The sequence below is a fragment of the Mustela nigripes genome, chromosome 4 (assembly GCF_022355385.1).
Source record: "Mustela nigripes isolate SB6536 chromosome 4, MUSNIG.SB6536, whole genome shotgun sequence".
Classification (NCBI taxonomy): domain Eukaryota; kingdom Metazoa; phylum Chordata; class Mammalia; order Carnivora; family Mustelidae; genus Mustela; species Mustela nigripes.
In genome coordinates, this window is record NC_081560.1 from 53247287 (window position 1) to 53269855 (window position 22569).

Genomic DNA, 22569 nt, shown 5'->3' on the forward strand with positions numbered 1-22569 from the left:
AGGTTATTCGAAGTGCTCGTGTTTTATAAAATACGGGAGCATGTGGGAGCTGTGGCATCCGACACCTGTGCTCACACAGACTCCGCTAGCAGCGAAGGCCCGTCAACACGGACGGCTTGCACAACCTCTCTGCACCTCGGTCTCACCATCTGCAGAACGGAAGTCATGTTACCCAGCTCATAGGGCTGACCCAAATATACACACAACTATGACATAAAATGGTTATATCCATGCCCGTCTAAAGTTGGGGAAGGGAGCGGGGTGTCGAGAGACCACAGGCTCTTACAGTGGTTTCTAGGTCTCTTGTGAGGAAGCTCTGACTGCTTTTGTTCTCTTTCCTAAGACACCTGCATAGCGAATAGGCATGGGAGACAGAGACGGTGTTCCTCCCTGGGCACAAGACAGAACTGTCTCGTGGGAAGGATGATGATGGGTTTCATTCCGGGGGAAAGCCTGAGCCAGTTCAGTCACTGTGCTCTTTAGACCGGGACTCCTGTGCCTGCCATGTCTCTCGGCTGTGATACTAACATGGTGGACGGCATCATCTCCCACGGGGACTGGGGCCCAGAGAACCAATGCACGACGTCCGTGCTGCTGGCTGCCCTGTCCTTCATGGGGTCCTCCGCTCTCTCACCCCCATGGGTTGGGTCTCCCGCCCGCCTCCATAAAACTGTGGCAGGCTAACTTGTTAGCTTGTAAGTAGGGTCAAATGTCGGCTCCTTCACAGTTCTTGACAGGCCCTGGCCTCTCAGCTTCCAGAAGTAAATGGAATGAGGAAAAAAAGGAATGCAGTCTATCAGCTCTCCTAAATCAGGGCTTGGCACACCTGTATGTGTACCAGGACCACCTTGGGGGGGTTGGTAAACCCAGATCCAGAAGTCCCCCACCACAGTGTCTCATTCAGTCTGTCTGGGGTGGGGTCTGAGAATCCATCCTTCTAAAGAGTTCACAGGGGACCCCGCTGCTGCTGGAGGTCTAGGGAACATACCCAGAGAACCAGGGCCCCGAGGAGAACAACTTCAGATGTTCTTTATGGCTCCCCTTAGCTCCTGGATGTTTGAGAGACACGCCACTTTTCTTCCACTCCAACTCAGCCCGTTCTTTTCGGCTCAACCTTCCCTAAAAGGTCACCTTTTAGTCTTAAACTAGAGATCGGAGTAAAAGGAACAAAAACATGCAGAGTGACTCTGGTTTGAAAGAGTTGCCACACAGATGCCAGTATCAGATATGTCCCTCCTGTGCGAGGGAGGCAGGCAACAGGAGATGGCAAATCAGGAGGAGAGGCCGGGAGGGAGGCAAAATCAGAGGCGGCGGGAAACAAAGGCAATGCTAAGAGAAACTGTAATTTCACTTGGGCTCCCGCATCCGTCTAACCTGTGCCAACAGATAGCAACTACGCTGAGGTTCTCTGTCCTTGGTGGGAATGGCATTAGTAACTTCTCTTTGGAAATCCATTTGTGGTACAGGGGTAGAGGGGCGCCATTCTTCATCAAGACATTTCAATTACTACTCTGTCTTCTTTTCTCCGCGTCCGCAAGCTTAGCTGTGAGGCTTACGGGGACGTGAACCTCTGCTCTTCTGTGGGTTTCTGAAAACAACTGACGTGAACAATTCATTCAGCCAGTTGCAGGCTGTGCCCAAAGGATTACTAATTCTACAACCCAGGAGAGTCTTCCGTGTAGGATCACATGGGGCTGGCACCCTCAGCCTTTATCTATGAACATTTAATTGCTTACAATTGGCATGAAGCCATTCACAGCAGACGGCAGCTTTTTTTTTTTTAAAGGCTTTGGTCAAGTTGACAAAGTTTTGACCAATGAAGGTGGTTTTTCTAAAATGAGTACGCTTGCTCTAAGTTTATCAACAGTTTGCCTGTTTTTATCTCAGTAGTCACTGGGTATTTACTGAATAGCACGGACGGCACAGTAACAGGAAATACGTGTGGATGGCGTGGAGAGGACAGGGTGGCCGAGTCACGTGGGCAGGGAGTGACAGCCGGAGCGACGGCAGGTCGGGAAGTGTAGGTGAGGCAGCACGCGGGGCAGGGACGAGGTGTGGATGACTGGCAGAGGTGCTGAAATGTTCCACACCTTAGGAACACTTTTGGGGCTATTAGCCATCGTATCAAAGTAGCGACCAGAAAGAAGACATCTTTTAATGACTGAATAATAAAATTGAGGACCCAATTTAATCCCTTTCTGTTATTTTCTAAAAGTCAGTACCTCCAGCTCTGCTCTGGAAAGATGATCTCCCTTGTCTTTGGAGAACCTGCCCTTATATCTGGGAGATGCTCTCTGTTAGCAATTGCACTTTTTCCCTACACACTGCACAGACTTTTTTTCCATGCCAAAGTCACAAGTAGTGGCCTCAGACACAAGCAGGTCTAATTCTGGCCTCAGTCTGTAAGAAGCTGGGCTTACGCGCTGCCTGGCTGCTGTGAGCCCCAGACTCTAGGACTACCATGGCCGCTGAGTTTACCTGCTCAGGGACCCATGGCAGGATTCACTCTGCGACGGGAACATCCTCCCCGAGGTCTAGCCTCGGCTCCCACTCCTTATGCTTTACCCTCCCACTGGACCAACTCCCTACATCTGTGACCTTCACAGCCACGTTCTCAACTCTACATTCCTGAGCCAGGCCTGCCTCAAACTCCAGCTCTGACAGCTCAACACCTAACACCTGGGTTTTCTACAGGATGAGCGGAAACGAACATGTATGCGGCACTGACTGTGTACTGCACACTGAGCAGTATCTCAGTGCAGCACGAGTCATAGACGGAGTGGGGTGGGTGACAGGAACCATGCCCAGCTAATTTAAGCTACAGGGAATTTATGGGAAGGGAATGGAGACTGAGGAGGCTATTAGGGAGGGAAAAGGGCACAGAACCACATAATAGGCACCCAGGAGCTCCTGAGGGTCTTAGGAATAGGAATTCCTCCCAAGTCTCACCTGGACCCTGTCTCTAGAATGCATGACCTCTGTCAGCTGTCTTTATTCTTGTGCTCATGGTTCAAATTCTAGAGACTGAGGTGAAAAATGGCAAAGCTTGGATCGTAGATCCAGCCTTTAGCTGGAGAACAGAAGGACATCTCTGGGAAAAGCCCCACCTGAGTGTTTCCAATGAGGAGGGATCATTTCCCCCAAGATACTTCAGCCTGTTATCACCCACAGAAGGGAGCCTGGATCCTAGGTCGCCACAGATCACAAACGCCCACCTTGAAAGGCAGCTGTTACAATCACCGTGTCACAGAAACAGAAATGAAGCTCCGGGCATTACCCAGGTTGCCAGAGTTGGACAGTCTCATCATCTCTGTGCAGGGCTCCGTGGGCTCAGTAGCCCTCTTCAGGTCCCTGCCCCCTCTCCACCTGCCATCAGCCAGCCAGCCAGCCAGCCACCTCGCTCTCTCCCTCACCATTGCTCCTGCCTTAGCGGAGACCCTACAGGGACCCACTGTGGGCCTCAGACTTGTCTTCCTGCATCCAGGCACTTCCCACCCTCCTGCCCTTACTTAGTTGTTTAAAAGGTAGTTTGATCACATCACTAGCCTATTAAAATCTTTCAAAATGTCCAATTTCACCTGTCTGGTAACATTTAAATTCTGTAGCAGAGAAGTCTAAGAAGGCCTTTGCTCCCCTGTGCACGTTCAATCCTGGTCACTCCGTGCGATTCCCGACCTTCCCCCCAATGCTCGTGTTCCGTCGGGTTCTGGCCTATTGAGTTTCCTCAAGTACACCAACTCCATTTCCTTCTTTTTCTTTATTCTTTTCTAGGAATACCTTTCTCAGCCTAGTTATCCCCGGGATTCCTAGGAAACTTTTGGAGCCCGTGTCAAGTACAGCTTCCTTATGAAATTTTCTCTAATTTCTCCAGAAACAATCTTCTTTTGGTGCCCCCTCACAGAGACACACAGTCACAAATGTACTTACAACACCAGGCTGGAACGACCGGGTGCATAGTTGTAGAAGAGTAACAATGATTATATTTGTAGCTGATGTTCTCTAAGCACTTACCATGTGCCCCGTTCCATGCTAAATTCTGAATAGGAGGGGCGCCTGAGTGGCTCAGCGGGTTACAGCCTCTGCCTTCAGCTCAGGTCATGATCCCAGGGTCCTGGGATCGAGCCCCACATCAGGCTCTCTACTCAACAGGGAGCCTGCTTCCTTCTCTCTCTCTGCCTGCCTCTCTGCCTACTTGTGATCTCTCTCTGTCTGTCAAATAAATAAATAAATAAAATCTTAAAAAAAAAAAAATTCTGAATAGGAATTGCTCTCATTTAATCCTTAGAGTCCTACCTAAAAAGCATATACTGTTATAATGCTGATTACACAGATGAGCCTACAGAGGCTCGGAGAGGGGAGCTAAGTCTCGAGGGGTGAAATCGTACATCCTGGAGCCGGGATATCCGCCCAGGCAGTCTGGCTCCAGGGTCCAGGGTCCAGGGTCCTTGCCTTGAATCACCTTGTGCTACGCTGCTCCTTCTGCCCCCAGGCCAGGAAGGATTTTTAATGGGCAGAAACCATCCACATTTCTATTTTTTCAGGTCAGGGTCTAGCACGTAGCAGACAAGGAGTATCTGCTGAACGAGTAGGTAAATGAGTGTATGGAGGAAAGCTCAGGCTCCTTTATGCTTGCGTGGACTCAGACGTGACCCCATCTGGGGGTGGGGTACCATCTCTTCTTCAGTGATGCGTTTTGCACTCACCTCAAGCTTTTTCCTGATAGCCTCGAGTTTTTCAGTAGCTGCAGCCAATTCGAAGTTGGCTTGGGCTAACGCTTGCCGTTTGGGCTCCACGTCACAGTAGACCTGAAAATCCATATGGGGTTTAACTCATGGGGTAGGGAGAGGCAAAGAGGACACATAATCATTCAACCCTACATCTCAGCGAAGCTTTGACATTAAAACTCCCATCTCACCTGGCTACTTGGGCTTTATTTCTTAGCCATGGCCCTGCTCAATGGCAGAGCCAAAAGTGACACGGCCTTCCTAGTTCTGTCTGGTTGTTCCTGACTGAGTCATTGTTTCCAGACAGGAGAGACACACATCCTTGCCTAAAGTGCTATAGACAATAAACAACATTCAGATGGTACCGTAAGTATGTCCTAAAATTGGAAGACAATCTTCCTATCATTAGGAATTGCAAGAGGCAGGAACTATAGTTCAAGCAGGGACCAAGTTTTGATTTTAAGGCAGAAAACACGTGTGGAGAAATTCTCTGAACCCAGGAAGGACCGTGGGAGACAGCCTCCCAGTGTTAAGCGCGCTTCCACTCTCCAAGTCCCTGCCAACATCAGGGTACGTTACTTCAACAGGTGGTTTGAGAACGTGGGGTACCCACTTTCTTCCCTGTTAGCAAGAGAGGAAGGAAGTGACGTTTTCTTTACTCTTTTAAAGTAAAACCACACAGAGCACAGCCACAGTCTAGCTCCATGCTCATTTTTCCACCTATGGTGCAAAGAGAGCACAGGGGTCGGACGTTTTCTCAGGGAGAGAGGCGATATGTCAACTACCATCTGTCCAAAAGCTTGCTCGATAGACGCTTCCCCTGAAGAGACAGACCAATGGGGTCCTATTCCTGTGAGTCCCCTTCATAGGGCCCCGACATAAAGGCTATATAACCTGGTTTTACAAAAATCATTTTGGGACTGCCGTTGATTACACTTGGTATTTCCTCTGTAATTCTATTTTTGCATATAACATATAATCTTCCAAGAAAAAAAAAATGAGATTGTTCTTCCGAGTCAAGGGCCATGCACTGTTCCCTTTTTACATCCAGCCTTCTGCAAAGTGCTGGCAAGACAAGCGGCAGGTGCTAAGTACCTGATAATTGAAATGATCATTGCTCTCTATGCTGTCTGAACATACAAACTTTTGGATTAGACCGTAATATGGTCACAAGTGTATTTGTCGTTAAAATACTAAAGCAAAATAAAGTGGGGGGAATCTATTTCCTCATCTCATTAAGTCTACAATAGATGGTGTCAATTTCTGCATTGAGCATAGGCACCAAGTTGAAACATGAATTAAGACCTGCGGTTGTGTCGAGTCAATGTAAAATTAGTATCTATTTTATTTTTAAAAATTTTAGGAGCGCCTGGTTGGCTCAGCGGGTCAAAGCCTCTGCCTTCGGCTTAGGTCATGATCCCAGGGTCCTGGGATTGAGCCCCACATCCAGCTCTCTGCCCAGCAGGGAACCTGCTTCCTCCTCTCTCTCTGCCTGCCTCTCTGCCTACTTGTGATCTCTGTCAAATAAATAAATAAAATCTTTAAAGAAATTTTTTAAAAAAGATTTATTTGAGAGAGAGTGAGAGAGCACACAGAGGTAGAGTGAGAGAGAGAAACAGACTCCCTGCTGAGTGCAGAGCCTGATGTGGGGCTTAATCCCAGGACCCAGAGATCATGATCTGAGCTGAAGGCAGATGCTTAACTGATGGGCCACTCAGGCACCCCACAAAATTAATATTTTAACATTAAGAAATATAATTAATCTACCAGCAAGTTTTTAATCAAATCAAATCAAATTAACTGCTATTTGATCTACAATAGCTGATCACTCTATCCTAAAAGAAAGATAGTTTCAAACATTTCAAATATCTTCCTGTGTAGACCTCTTGTTTAGTCTGACATTTTCAGATCTCACTCTGAGAACTTCATCTTATCCAGGCAATTAAACTTCACACTATTTTCCTTTTTTTTTGCCACCATAAAAATTAGTATCCTGATGGTCTTTGTGAGTAACGGCTGTAGCCCAGTGGAGTAAGACTGATACCTCATAGAACTTCACGATGTTGATGACCCAAGCACATAGACCAGCGGCTGCAAAGGATTTGGTCCGAATCAGGCTTGGATTGAACTCTGGGTCTTTCAAATACTGCTCTTTTACTACTTTTAGACAGTTCTCTGGAATGTGCTCTTTGTCATAGTTAATTAATGCTTGCAAAAAATCATCAACCTGTAAAGCAAAAAGACTGATTGCAATGAACCCATTTTGGCTGCAGAGAAAATTCCAAGATCAAAAGTTAAAACCAGCTTTTAGGACTCACATCACACAAAGGCAAAATTGGCAAGCTGCATTTATCCTACTGTTTGACTTGTTCAGTCTTTATGGTATGAAGTGAGAATTAGCAATGGACACTTTCAAAATCTCTTCTATCCCAGGGTAAAATATTCAGTCCCCGCACAGGAGGCATTCACATTTTGAAGAAAAGACAGAAAAGAAAAGGAAAAACACCTACCAAAAGCCCCTCCGCCTCACCTTCTTGTGCATTAGTACCATTTTTCCAGCATAAGAAATCCATGTAATTTTCTCCCTCCCACACTTAACTGCTTTCATAATTTTGCAAATAATTAGCAACCTTCCGAGTGCTGCTAGTGTTGACTTAGGTATGCTGTGAGCCCAAGCTAACCTCCAACCCGGCAAAGAAAAACTGTAAGTCGAGAGCAGACGTGGTCGATTACACTGACAAATGCAATGATGATCTCCTTTGGTTTGAACATCGTTTGCTGTCAAGTAGAACCATGGGACTGAGAAGAGAAACTGCAGGGTGTTCCTCTTGCCAGGCTATCTGATACCTTTCCCATGAAGACTTTAGCTGCTTTCCAGCTCCGGTCTTTAGGCACTCTGCCCCAGGGAGCCAGGAGGACCATCACAGCCGCGGTAACATTGGTAACGGCATTCGGTGGGTTGGGAAAGGCTTTCAGCTCAGTGAGATTGACCTGAAGAAAAGCAGAGCCACACTGAAGAGTGGGGCAGGGCTGGGGAAGAGCCGTGAAGTTAGCAAGCTGGTCGTCAGGGCCCCCTCCCTCTCCTTGTCCCACCAGTCTTGGTTTGGCAGTCTTTGCGGCCCAGTGATGCCATCTTGGGACCCCAGGAGGTTAGGTTCTCACCAGACACTTTTCTGATACTCTGGAAATTGCACTGGTCTTTTTTCGCTTCCAAAAAATTCTCCATCTGATACACCACTCCATCTGAAGAGCCTGGTTCGCCAAGACCAGGGAATTTTTATACACAAAGTCTTTAATGTGTTTATGGGTTCTATCCTACCTATGTAATATATCTGCATTTTAACCAGGCCCCTCCCAGAAACATCATCCCTTGGTTGAGTCTCTTGGTTTTGTTTTCCTGCACAGAAAACCTCTTTGATTACACTGTATTGACTCTCAACTGAGAATGTGCCCAGATAGGCTGAACCTACTCTCTGCACGACTCCCTAAACTCCTCTGGTTAAAATCTTGATTTACCCCCCATTGGTATTAATGTTGATATGAACTACTGGTGTTAAGACAAATACTTTGAGGCGGGAATTACTATCTATGAGCAGTAGATGTAAGTTCATGAGACAGGATTTACAAAACTAGATACTTCCTGTAACATGTCATGAGCTACCTAATATACTCTTGCTTATAAAACCTACCAAATGTTCAACCTGGTGCTTCTCCCTTTGTCCCTCCCCCTCTGTGCATGCTCTGTTTCTCGCTTTCTCTTTCTCAAATAAAATCTTAAAAAAAAAAAAAAAGGAAAGAAAAAGAAAAAGGACTTGAATGATTTCTGTGAAGGGCAGCTGCAGTCTGGATCCTTTACTCTTTGAGATCGAATCTTAAGAACCTCAGGCCTGGTAATTCCCCAGGACTCTCCCTAGAGGCCTAGTGGAACCCGAGTACAAAACGAGCTGCGGATTCCTGAAATAACAGTGCCCACAATTCCATTTTTCCTTACAATACCCTTCTGACTACTACACATTATTTTCTCTTAGGGGAATTCGAATGCTCAATGAGGTTTTGCTAACAAGCTGAAGCCAGGAAAAATGATGTGGGCCAAACCTAGGTATCTCCACCTCTATTCTTTTCATGAGGATCTCTCATTAATGCCCCCTTCTTACATTCACAGGAAATAAAGAGTACGCACTCAGTTCTTAACACACAATGTGAACAACCCAGTTCTTAACACACAATGTGAACAACCGTATTTGGTACGAATCCAGCTGCTAACAATAGAGCTGCCTCTCATGAAAGCAGAAATCCCACGGGATTGGAAGTATTCAGGAGACTGCTTGATGAGGTGCAGAAGGAGAGCCCAGGATGGCAAAGGAAGCCACACTATTAAGGATGACCTCAAATGCTTGTTCCCACTTTAATATTTTAGGGGACTCACGTTCCTTTCAAAAAACAGAAAACAAAAACAAAAACAAAAAACCTCGGTTGCACGGAATCCACTGAGTTCAGTTATCCAGACTCTGAGAACCTTTAAATACCATGTGGCAGAATCCCATGAGCCAGGTAACAGTCTTTACCCTGTTGAGCGTGTTGAGTGCAGCTGTTGCCGCCACGAGCGCAGGCTCAGCCTTGAGCACGTCAGCCTCACACTCTCTCTGTTTCTGGGACACTTCCGTCTGAATGGTTGTCACCTAAACAGTGAGGAAAAAGCACACAAACCCACAAACACACATTGTCACCTTGGATCTCGCTACTGAACACCACAGGCTGACGCAGAGGCACTGACTCAGTAACCCTTTTGTCTCTATTTTCAACAGGCGAGGAGTTTGTCCTAAGGACCAATTTCTCTCAGGCACCGTGTACACACGAAGCTTTGTATATGCGCCGAATACAGTCACACACCCCAACTCAAACGGACTCAAACACTGAAGTGCCCCAAGAAGGGCTCCACTTTTAAGGTGGTAATAATAATTTCAAGATGGAGCGATTCCTGTGCTCTTCCATTTTCTTTTTGGGAGTGTCCTGGACAAGGGGAAATCCAAGTTGGATCAGTAACATAGGCAGAAAATATTATTGCTAGAAATCTCTATCTGATTTTTGTTTACATTTGCCCGAAAGCCACATTGGTTTTTCTTTAGGCAAAGAGGGGAGGATTTTTTGGTTCAACTGACTAGAAGGTACTGTTCTTTCTGTGTGTGTGTGTGTGTGTGTGTGTGTGTGTGTGTGTGTGTGTTTTAAAGATTATTTATTTATTTGACAGACAGAGATCACAAGTAGGCAGAGAGGCAGGCAGAGAGAGAGGAGGAAGCAGGCTCCCTGCCGGACAGAGAGCCCAACGTGGGGCTTGATCCCAGGACTCTGGGATCATGACCTGAGCCAAAGGCAGAGGCTTTAACCCACTAAGCCACCCAGGTTCCCTTTTCTGTGTGTTCTTAACCACTGATCTAATCTTTGTAAAGACTAAGTACTGGTGTCTCTGAGGACCTGGCAAGAAATGAAAGCTAGGAAAGCCCAGTTCTGTCTTTGGCAAGGCAACAACCACACTGATGTGCACCCCACTGGTGAGGAACCAGCAGCTCCCTTCACATTCCAGAGGGGGGGGCAGCATCAGCCTCCCGAGGTGAGCACTGATGGTTTGCCTGGAGGGAAGCCATGCTGGTAAACCTCAACCGGGACCAAATGAGAAGCTCTGTAGTTTTTACCCTCCTCTTCCTCGTAAGACATGTATACAAATCAAATGGCCAGGAAGAGTCCATTTTGATCCTTGGCAGAAACTGGAGTTTCAAAGCTACGGCACCAGGCACCAGGGTCCAGTCTCCAGGGGGCCCAGCTTTCAGGAGTGGTGACCAGGGCAGGTAACGTGTGAACAAAAGGGCATTTCCTCAGCTGTGTTTGGAATGAACAGGTTTAACTCTACCATAAATTTAACAGTGCTTACAACAAATTACATTGTCTAGTACAGCTTTATTAGCGGTAATTACCATTCTTCTGATTAACCATTATTTTGCTGTATACTGTGTACTGTAGCTTTTATGAACATAATTGGTTCAGGGTAGAGATGTGATCTCCTGCCAATCTGTGCACAGCTACCGTTAAGTAAATAAGAAAACCCTGCATGCTTAATGAGAATCACTCCAAACCCCTCAGAACTGCCAAGAATGGACCACAAAAACTGTCAGACCAGGACACTGTTGGTATGCTAGAGGCCACCGCCACCAACAAAAGGGAGCGGAGAGGGGAGTGAGTGAGTTCATACCGCAGGGTTACTTACCTTCCATAAGGATGCATTCAATCTATAAATGCTATTGGCCACTATTTATAATAGCCTCATTTTAAGTTGGTCTCAAGATCACAGAGTATTAGTCCTAGGACAGCATTTCTTTTGAGGGCTGTTTCGATGAGACTGGGTGTTGCTGTTCTCCATCTGACTCCCTTACTGTACCTGGAGTATTATTCTTTGGGCTAATCTTTTTAACCAGAGTGGTCTTGAACATTAACAAAACCCCACAAATGAAAATGAAAAAAAAAAAAAAAAATACCCTCGGTCAGTCAACTTATTTCTTATTTCCAATCCCCTCCGCACACTTTTGTTCACAGATCTTATACCACAATCACCATGGGGAACTGCACCCAGGGCCAAAGCTAGGACACTTGGAGTTCTACGAAGGACTAACATTTAACTCCTTCTACCTATTCAAATTCTAAGGTACGATCATTTATGTATTTCAGGGGCAATGACAGTGGAGTGGGGAAAATGCTGTGTATCTTAGTGACCTGGTAAGTCTCTGTGCAGTTTCCTCTGCCCCGTGGCTCCTGGGTAGTGAGTGGTCAGCAAGGCTCAACTTGGGACAGTAGGGAAGAGCAACACAGATCACTTGGAATGTCTTTTCTTGACTGCTGTCTGTTAAAGCAGAGTATTGGAGATACTCCCATTCTTGGATACACAGTACTTTTTTGCTATTTGTCAAAAGCTCCTTGCAAATGGTTCGTGAAATTTAGCGATGCTCACAGAGAATTAAGTACTAATAATGACTTAATTATGAGCTGAAGGATGTTCACCTAAAAACGCATATGGTAAAGCCCTCACCCCAGCACCTCAGAATATGACTATATTTGGAGACAGGCCATTTAAAGTGGTGATTAAGTTCAAATGAGCCTATGAGAATGGGCCCCAGTCCAGTCTAGTGGGTGTCCTTTTAAGAGGAGGTGCTCTGGACAGGTTGGAGGGACGCCGTGATGTGTGCACGGAGCAAAGACCCTGTGAAGCCAGCGAGAAGGTGGCCGTCTACGCTTGTAGATGGGGCCTGTCCTTGAGAGGTTCTCCAAGGGGAGAGGGAGAAACAAACCTGCCTCCTAATCTCGGGCCTCCAGCCTCCAGAATTGTGAGAAAATAAATTCCTGCTGTTGAAGCCATGCAGTCTGCGGCATTTTGTTGCAGAAGCCCAAGCAAGCTGACACACTGCTCTCATCTGCCTTCAGACCCTAGGAAATCCCAGAGGAGCCTTCCAAATCCAGCCATTCCCACCTTTCAAAAAGACAGACCAAACAACAGAAGACCTCTCCAAATCAAGGAGGATGTGCAGCTTTTGAGGAGATTATATTAGCCTTGTGATGTGGCAGGTACTTTAACTCATGAGGCTTACACTCAACTCAACAAAGGAAGCAGCGTGAAAGGGATCCGAGGACCCATAGAACTTGGAACGGGTAAGTCAAACGAAGCTGCAAGAACTAGATTTCATAGGTTTCATGGTGCTCGTGTTGCTTGGTCCCTGCTGGTCATGTCAGTGGTTTGAATGGCTCTTGACTGTTTCACGAATCCAAAGGAACAATTTCAAGCTGCCGCTCTACAGGGGATGGCAAGAGGCAGTCGCTATCTGCTTCGTCACGTTAAATATGGCAACGTACTTCTTAATAACTTCTCGTGCATTAAGCCTTGAGATCCCAACTTCATAGGGTCACAGTGGTCCCATATACCCATTTAATAATTGCATCCAATCTGGTATATTGCTGAACATAAGAAAAATGTGAAACCTTGACTCGATATACTCCTTCCATGACCAATCAATTTTAAAAATTCATTCCACCATGGCCTCCATTTGATTTTTATCTAACCCCTTATCACTAACCCAAATTATCTTGTCACTTTGTCTCCGGCCAGTCTTTTCCGTTATAATGGAAGCTACGAGAGGGTGTCTTGTTTGTCATATACGCTCAAGGGCCTAGAAGACTGCTGGGCAAAAAACGCTGCTTAGTATTTGTTATTGATAATTAAATTGGGCATCATGGGTAAAGCGAAAGTATTTTTATTTCTTGGTATAGATTAGATATAAATATTGTATGTGCTGGGGCAATTGGGTGGCTCAGTCAGTTAAGCACCTGCCATGAGCTCAGGTCATGATCTCGGGGTCTTGGAATCAAGCACCACATGAGGCTCCCCACTCAGCAGGGAACCTGCTTCTCCTTCTCCCTCTGCCTTCCACTCCCTATGCTTATGCTCTCTCTCTGTCAAACAAATTAAATCTTTAAAAAAGCAGTACGTGTCTTTTCATGTTTGAAGAACTTCATAAAACAACCAGTCAGATGAGTATGCCAAAACATTTGCTAAAACATTTTTTTTTCCTTCTTTGCAAGGATGATTTTGCCTTAGAAATTCGCATGCAAGATGTGAAAATACCTCTGGAGCATTTCAAGATCTCTAAAAGGTATTTGTAGAGATAGGTTGTAATAGAACAATTACTAGATCATCATATATGTAATGCTTGAAAAATATCCCTTGGGTGGAAATGGCTCATGGTAATCACATCATAATGTGATACATAATCGCTTAACACAATACACTTTTAAGGACATCCTCTGCTTATTTGAAACTCAATGGAAACAGTTATTGCCAGAATTAGGAATTATAGGCCCATCAGCCATGTCAAATGTAGCTTATCTTCAACTTAAAAATAAGGTTTAAAAAAAAAAAAACAGAAAACAATCATTCAGCATTTTGATTTTCAATGTACATTTCAACCCTTTAGTTGTGGAAGCAAGACATCAACATGCTTAATACCTATTAGAAAAAAGGGAAGAACAACTCAATTGTCTAAGAATGAATGGCAATGGTACTGGAAAGCTCAAGTCTTTCTGGCATCATAAAAACAGAAGAATAATGATATAAAGCCTACTGATTCAATGGCTCTAAGTGTGGTCATAATTTATATATTTTCATCAACTAAATCCCAGCTATAATCTTCTGTTTAAAATGAAAGAATATGTCTCAAACAAACGTATTCAATTTTCAAACAAATAAGACACCTAAAAAAGAAATACCTCCCTTTTGTGGCCAAAGTCCTGGTAAAAGAAGAGGACAAAGAAGTTATATTTATTTCAGAATTGCCAGTAACCCAGGCATAAAGAAAGCAGAACCTATATCATCTTAGAAGTCATTGTTTCCAACAGTAAAATGAAATACAAAACACCAGGACCTCAATCGAATCAAAAAGAACAAATTTGGCTTAGGATTTCATAATAAACTCAAGTTATATTATTAAAATGAAAAAATTTAAAAAACCATCCTGCAAAGTGATGGAATGGGCTTTGTTAACAATTGAGTTGTTCAATTTGCCTAAAAACTGGAAACCTTTAGAAACCTCAGAGGTGACTTCATGACCTTTACTGTATTACAAATAGGCCTGATGTTCAAGATCCACATCCATTATATGCTTGAATGAGCTCAGTATTTATTGTTCTTTCGTATCATTAAAAGAGCTAAAAGGGTGGGAAAATGCATAATGTAAAGAAAGGTCAAGTGGTAATCATGGTGTGAGATGCTGTTACATGTGTAACTATAATAATTCCTCAGATTTTATGCTCCCTGGAGAGGAAGTTGTTCAAAATTGTTCACCTACAAAGGTTTATTTTGTGCTAAATATAGCTCAGCACTCTAATGGTGGCATTAGCCTGACCTTTCGCTCCTCCGCGTCGGCAATGGCCTTTTCCCGGCTCACTTTCTCCGTCTGGAGCCCCATCTTTGTGATCAGAGCTTCGGCATCCTGACTCCTCACTCGCAGCTCGGCTTCCTGGGAGGCCAGGCGGGCTTTCAGATCTGCCACCTGAAGGCAAAGTCGGCATGTGGGAGCAGTTCCCCTCAGTAACAGCAAACAGCAGGCACGGCTTACTTTCTGTGGAAGGAGCGCACGGATCCCTACCCGTTTGCCTCCTTTCCCTCTTTCTTTCCCTCCTGTGACTTAAGTTCCATGAGCAAAAATGCAGCCCTATTTCCCTCCCAAAAAGGAACATCAAGAATCATGCTTTCCAGGGGTTTTTCTGAAAAAATGTCATTTCTGTCAGCACCAACTTGGCATTTATCCTCTCCTGTAGTCAGGAAAGCGCCAACAGCCATCCCCACTGGAGCACATGTCCCCTGAGCACATGTCACTCACAACCCTGGTTTTCCGGTCCTCGGAAGCCCAGGCTCAAGGCAGCAGAGGCCACGGGGAGACCTGATGGGAAGACAAGCTGGAGGAGCTCCCAGCTGCTCTCTCCCCCAGAACGGCACTAAAGGCTCGGATAAGGCGAAGGCATTAGTACGCCCTGGGGGTTAGCTTACTTTGCATTTATTTAAAGTTACTTTGATGGAAATGCCCACAGACAGGTCTCATCTCTTCCCACAAAATAAGAAACGGTCCTCTTAGCTTCTCCCACCTCATACAACATTCAACTTAGTACCTACTACTGAAAGGCGAACCACGGGCAGCCCGTGGGGACCAGGAGGGGTGTGCAAAGCCCAGTGAGCATCCTTGATGGGCATTCCTCCTCTCGGCTCGCCAACTCAACAGCCTCCCTCAGCTCCTGAGGAACTCAGCTCTTTCTGAGGCACCAACAAACTAATCTGCTCTGAAGAATGATTTTGCCCTTTCCGTTGGGAGTTCACGAGGCGCAGAAGGTACCACAAGGTTCCTAACTGGGTGGATTGTGTAGAAAAGCAGAATTGCTGGAAAACAAACGTGACGCAGCTCTCAGAGACGCACGAGAGCAGCTTTATAGACCATGATAACCACCTCTTCATTCTACTTATTTTCCAGAAGTAGGTTGTTATGTTTAAAAACTCACAGAAGCCAAGAATAACCATCATCACTTATGTTGACGCAATGGCTCAAGGCCTGTCAGAGCATTAATGTCCCTTTGGATAATTTCCCCTGCTGGACCTGTTGACTTTGCCCCAGGAAATGATAGTGTTGACTAAACTGAACTGTCATACTGGTGGGGTTTCCTCTTGAGGAACAACATCTTGAGGAACAACATCTCACTACCGCAGCCCAGAACTCTTGTGACCCCCACCTCGACAGAGTCCACTTGCCCTCTGCCTAAATGACATGATCACTACTATTACTGTTACCTGTATGATTTACTGCAGGTTAAGCTAAGACGGATGTTTTTTAAGCCTGAGAACACAGGGTGATCATGTATAGTGACATTTGCTTGTCTGTTCTTTTTATCCATGTGAAACGCGCCCTATATTAGACTAAAATCAAGAGTCATCCAAGACACTAGGAGGAAATGGTGATTTCAAGCCCTGATTTCAGTTTCTAGGAAGCTGTTAGGTCTGAAATAATCAGTGACTCAAGTTCGGGAAGCGAAGCCTTATCTATGAAGAAAGGCCGTGAGGCTATCTATGATGACCTAAGCTGACATCCAGAGAGAGGATATGGGGCTCTAACAGGAATTTATGGCTTTACTGCAGTGAATAAACAGGGCTCAGGTTTAGACACGTATTTCGAATGGCCTGGATATTCCCCTCTGGGGAATGACTTAAGGCAGGTCTGTAGAGGACACATGTTCCAATATGAAGGCATTTTGTTCCCCACATAACCTGATCTCACGCTGTAAGTCTTCCCAGTTGTCTACATAAGAAACTATGCTTTTTTTTCCATAATCAGTCTAATTTTTTTTAAAAGATTTTATGTATTTATTGACACACAGAGAGAGACAGCAAGAGAGGGAACACAAGCAGGGGGAGTGGGATGGGGAGAGAAGCAGGCTTCCTGTGAACAGGGAGCCCGATGCAGGGCTCAATCCCAGGACCCTGGGATCATGACCTGAGCCGAAGGCCGTCGCTTAACCAATGGAGCCACCATAATCAGGTGCCTCCATAATCAGTAGAAATTTTAAAAAGTCTTAGGGAGATATTCAATCTTCTAATCTTCTAATCACTCCTCTAAGAGCATTCCCTGCACAAATACTTAATGAAAAGAAATCGCCAGTAGTCCTCCAATTAAAACTTTACATCTCTTCTTCTTAGACTTTCTGCCTTCTAGCCAAGGGGAATGAAGGAGACGCCAGCAGCCCCGGGCCTGGCAGACACCACGGAGAGTCTGTCCCTTTCTTTGTTCCTCTCTACCGCCTCTTTGTCTCCCCCAGCGGCTGGTCATGGTGTCACTCTGTTTTCAGACTCTCAGTTCTGGTGTCCGGGAAGGGGACTTGAAGTGCGGCACAGGCCATTTTCCCCCTTGCCAAGGCCTGCCCCACCAGTATGACAGTTCAGTTTAGTCAACACTATCATTTCCTGGGGCAAAGTCAACAGGTCCAGCAGGGGAAATTATCCAAAGGGACATTAATGCTCTGGGACAAGGATCTCCTGCACACAATGTCTTCTAGCTCAGCTGGACTCATAGGCAAGTCTTCACTAGGAAAAAGAGTCTTGATTTAAGTGAAATGGAAGTGGAAGGATCAGTAGAGAGAAGAAAAAGGAAAGTGATAGATGGCAGAGAGTCAAAGAGTAAGGTAATATGCACACACAGAGTAAAAGTACCCCCTCTTTTTTCTTTTGAAAGAAAAGGAAAAGATCCACAGATACAGATACATTCTTCGGGGGCTTCCCAACAACTATTCTTTGCATCACTTGATTCTAGGAACTGTCCTGGAAACCTCCTTACTCTGGCTCCTCTGCCCCTGTCGTGGTCCCCCTATCCACTATGGAGCATAGGTGAGTGGTTCCCCAAGAGCCATTCCCGGCTTCCGAAACGAAGGGCACAGGATGCAGGAGGTGCTTTGGCCACAGACTGCGTGGAAGACGTGGCCAGGCAGCCTTCAGAGTGAAAGGCACCACCGTGTGCTTATTTGTAGCCTGGGTACAGACAGGCCACGTGACACACCTGGGAAGGAAACCGGCCCAATCTCTTCAAATGGGGAGGACTATGACCAAGTGACAGTCCTTTGAAGAAGCCCGCTGGAATTCCTGGCCTGGAAGGGACCTCCAGGGAGAATTTTTCCTTCTCCATCCCTAGAGCCCAGATGCCTCAGGGCAAGCCAAGCCAGTCTCCAAAGTCTCCATGTTTTCTTTTTCTCATTTTTTTCTCCCCTGGTCACAGAGGCAGCATTAGGCTATGGACAACAGCTTTAGAATAATACAAATCTGGGTTCAAACTCCTATCTCATAGGTTCCATGGACTTTAAGTGCCTAAATTTCATCTATAAAAGTATAGTAGCAGGGCGCCTGGGTGGCTCAGTGGGTTAAAGCCTCTGCCTTTGGCTCGGGTCATGATCTCAGGGTCCTGGGATCGAGCCCTGCATCAGGCTCTCTGCTCAGCAGGGAGCTTGCTTCCTCCTCTCTCTCTCTGCCTTCCTGTCTGCCTACTATGGTCTCTGTCTGTCAAATAAATAAATAAAATCTTTTAAAAAAAAAGTGTAGTAGCAACACTAACTTTATAAAAATGTTTATAATTTCTACAATGAAATGACAGATGTAGAGACCCACACACGGTTTGCAGAGTCTCTTCTGACTTCCTCCTTCCTACTGTCCTTCAAGGTAGCAGGGGTCTTATGATCAAGGACAAAGACCACACTGGGCACTTTGTTCGAAGAGAAATGATGACCAAAGGAGATGAGACACCGAGATGGGACAAAATGGCTACACTTAGGAACCTCAAGCAGAGCAAACCGTATTGTGTCACCAGACAGAAAATAACTCTCTTGAGAATCTGAGGCCAAAAGATTCCACTGCTGTGTGACAGAATTCCTAACAGTGAACACAGGGCACCAAAACAGGCAGACAGAAGATGGGAGTGAGCTATGCACTGAGTCAGGCCAACAAGTGAAGTGTTCTTTCCAAACCAGCATGAGAGAGGAACAGGTCAATCCCCTTCTGAATTATGAAAGCATGAGGAGTGTTGTTTTGGTGTCACTGAACTTCACGTTTTAGTATTGAGCATCTTATACAAATGGGTTGAAATGCTGCTTTCCAAGTAACTACCTATTTTTTCACTTTAAGAGCATACATTTTACTCAGTAATAACACATCCTGATCATACCTGAGAGGCTGTGGTTTTTAGCTTTTGGATGCCATTCATCAAGTGCTCTTTCTTCTGGGATACCTCTTTTCGTTTCTTCTTCAACAGATTCTTAAACAGCGATATTTGTTCTAGAAAACTCTTTGGGGTGGTATAGTTGTGTCTTCTTTCATTCTGGTAATACCTGGTACTCATTTCATTCACGCTGGTGTGAACGTGTGCCATGAAGAGGCTAATAGAATCTTTGTCCAGTGGCTGAAAATATAAACACTGTAATTCACAAGTAATTCTCCCAAATTAAGACAAGAATGCAATTTTAAAAAAGAATAATCAGAAAAATTATGTAGTTTTTTGTTGTTGTTGTTGTTGTTGTTGTTGTTTTTAAGCAGAACAAATTACAGGAGGATCTGGGAAGACTTGTTACTCTTTAAGAGATAGCCACAGGATTAGAGAGATAACAATAAAGCATTCAGCTTTGCCAAGTAGGGCAAAGGATTTTTATACACTCGACATACCAAACCCAAAAGCCAACATATAACACAAACACAGCTTTCACAACGTGATTTTTATCTATCAAGTGTGTGAAAGAAAAAAAAATGGAGAAATTGAGACACAGTACTCTAACAAGGATTTTTGGTGTTGCTTTCAAACTAAACTGTAGCAGACAGATAGACACACACACACAGCTGAAACTGAAAAAATACAGTTTTATAAGAACCCATATAGAAACAAACAGGATGGTAAGGCTTAAGAGAAAAATACCATTTCTATTCTCATTTGGAAAACAAAACAAAACAGAAAACAAACAAAAAAAACCCGAGTAACTTCCCTTAGAAGGTTTACTAGAGAACCCCCTACTATACCATTCATTCTGTTTTGTCCTCTATGACTTCTGAAGTAGTTAACTTTTTAATTTGTGGAGTCACATCTCCCTCATTTTAATGATTATTTATTGCATTCTGTACAAGATGAACCAGGTTCAATTAATCAAGGGAAGCCTAAAAATCAATTAATATGAATTAAATGAGCTACACCAACTCTTAGGAAAGTCACACATAATTTACCAAAGTGTTGTCAATAACGTTCAGACGTCTTTGGGAAAATTGCACACAAGCGGCTGGGGATGCAGCATTTCCAACCTGCACCATTAATATTACAAACAGGGTTCGAGAGGAGACAGGCCAGTTCTTGTTGGTGAAAAGCAACCGCTCCCGAGCAATGTCTAAACATTAGCTTTCCCACCTCATGAAAATTCTGGGAGAGGGTTTTCAGTACATATATATAGGATCATCCTGCTTCCCAGAAATCCACCTCGCCAGTAACTGAAATAATGTTTTTAAAGCCAAAGGTATATATAGAATGATGCAAATCCTGAGTAGTCTTTGTTCTCCAGATCTGAGACGTGTTTAATGTTACCTAATAGGGGACTCAGAATGTAAACTTCTTAAGAAGTTCTAGAACTCCATAGAAATGAGATCCCCTGCGGAATTTTTTAAAAGACTTCCCTGCGACATAAACATGGATAGAAATGCATTCCTGTCCTAGCTTGTTTTAATGAACCAAAAGCGAGCACATGTCTTTCTCCATGTAAATACTTCCCTGGCCAAGAACGACCTTCCTGGAGTGGGGCGGGGGTCGGTGGGGGAGGACCTGGCCTCTACCCAACCATGATCCTTATGAGGAGGCTCCTAGGCTGCCCTGAAAAGCTCTCTCCAACAACAGTTTCATTTGTAAATCTGGGATGGAAGAAATGGTTTCCGGGAGAGCTGGAAGTGGCCCGAGACAACTTGTCTCAATGGGGCAAAATAACTATTGTTATCGGGCTTAACAAAATGGCACAGCATGGGAGACTTGCAGAGCCAGGGAGCAGCTGGTTGTAATTCACACTGTTTTTCAGAAAACTCTAATCGTTCCAGAACAGACCTCTTTGATGACTGGTCTTCCCTGCATTCTCAATTTGTCACTTTCTCTTATGATAAGGTCAGTAGTGACAGCACTTCCTGACATTAACAGCTGTGGCTTTTAAAAGGGTCATTGTAGAACTACTAATTGCAGTAATTTCATTAGCATAAATTATTTATTCTGCCATTCATTTATCTCCAGTTTTCTTTTTTTTGGGGGGGGGGGGGGGGCATTTTGCAGGGAGGATATGGCTGCTGGTGCCGCTGCAGAGAAGGGAAGGCAAGGCTGTATTTTTTGTTTTCAGAGATGCAGGCGGAGACTGTCCCTCCTGCTACATTGGGTCCCCTAAGGAAAACCAGGGGGTCTGATTCTGTCGTCATTCAGCAGCCAATCATGGTGAGAGCAAAAATCTCAATAAGCAAAGTGCCAGTATCACACGGTTATAAATCCAAGATTTCTCCATTGAAATGCCCGGGAAAACAATGTTGCAGCCGATGCGTCAATGGATACACGCGTGAAGTGGCTTATTCCCTCACAGTTAGAATGAAGTTTCATTTTGACTCTCTTGCTGGGCTCCCTGTAAACACAGAGACAAGTCTGCTATTTGGGGTGACGGTTCTCAAGCAGTGGCAGCAGTCGCCTCAGCAAGCCCCCCCACCACCACCCTGCCACCTGACTCTTAAAGCAAGTGCCCAGTGTGGCCCTGGTGTTGAAAATAACAGACCACAAAATTCAAACAAGAACCAATACCAGAGGCCGATACAGAATCAGATCAAACACCCTGGGTTCTGCAGGATCTCACACCGGCCTTCGGGCGGCTGGTCTCAAGACTACACTGGTCCGTACTTTTTTAAATTCGGACTTTCAGGAGCTCTGTATTCCAGGAAAGAGACGGTGGGACCAGAGAGGATGGAGATGAAAGGAAAACTCTTTTTTAAGTTTAACTTGGGATCGTGTTGTAACATAGGATGTCCCATACCCCTTCCTTGAAAGTTGTTTTCGGGAATTATTTCTATGTTTGTTTTCTACAGCTCTATTGAAGCCTAAGTGATATACAAAAACCCACACATATTTAATATCTGTTATTTTATAGTAATTCCAAACTGCTGGGTTTAAGAATCCATTATTTGTACTTTTTAGCTCCTTTGGGGGTGCTCAATAATGGAGACTAATTAGATACTGTGGTTGTAAAATTGGTTTATTAAAGAAAATGTAATGATACGTGAAATGAGCAGTGCTGCATTTGAGCACTTCTCGTAAGTTCCCATAATGCTGATTCCCTCCGAGAAAAAAAAAAAAGATTCTGGAGGCCGCTGGGGATCCTGGGTTTGAATCCTGAGACGTGGGGTACCTTCCCAGTTCTGTATAGCTGGGCAAAGGACAGCACTCCCTGCCCTGTGTCCCGCCCTCAGAATCCAAGATTAGATTTTTGGCGCTCCTTTGAGTTTGTCTCTTTTCTTCTTGTATTCTCTCCTTTGAGTCTGCCTCTTTTCTTCTTTTCCTTGTATTCTTTTTTCCAGAACAGTCCAACTACTCTTCACCAGTTCCGAGCAGGATTTAAGACTGTGGGTTCTGGCGTCCAAGGGCTGAGGGGGCCCTTACCTGCTCAGTGATCCTGTGCCACGATATCAGTCCCCCATCCCCTCACCTGGGAAGCCCAGGATCCCTTCCTTAGGGTGGTG

General features: G+C 45.0%; 1 protein-coding gene across 1 annotated transcript in view; it reads right to left on the bottom strand.

The window, feature by feature from the left end:
- The window catches only part of DNAH11 (dynein axonemal heavy chain 11), a 294718-nt gene that overhangs the window by 91188 nt on the left and 180961 nt on the right, over positions 1–22569 (bottom strand). The window contains exons 37-42 of the mRNA XM_059397525.1: positions 19007–19240; positions 14663–14809; positions 9290–9403; positions 7572–7715; positions 6769–6951; positions 4704–4805 (exon numbers count right to left, since the gene is read on the bottom strand). Coding sequence (XP_059253508.1) covers positions 4704–4805; positions 6769–6951; positions 7572–7715; positions 9290–9403; positions 14663–14809; positions 19007–19240 — 924 coding nt within the window. The remainder of the gene's footprint in view (positions 1–4703; positions 4806–6768; positions 6952–7571; positions 7716–9289; positions 9404–14662; positions 14810–19006; positions 19241–22569) is intronic.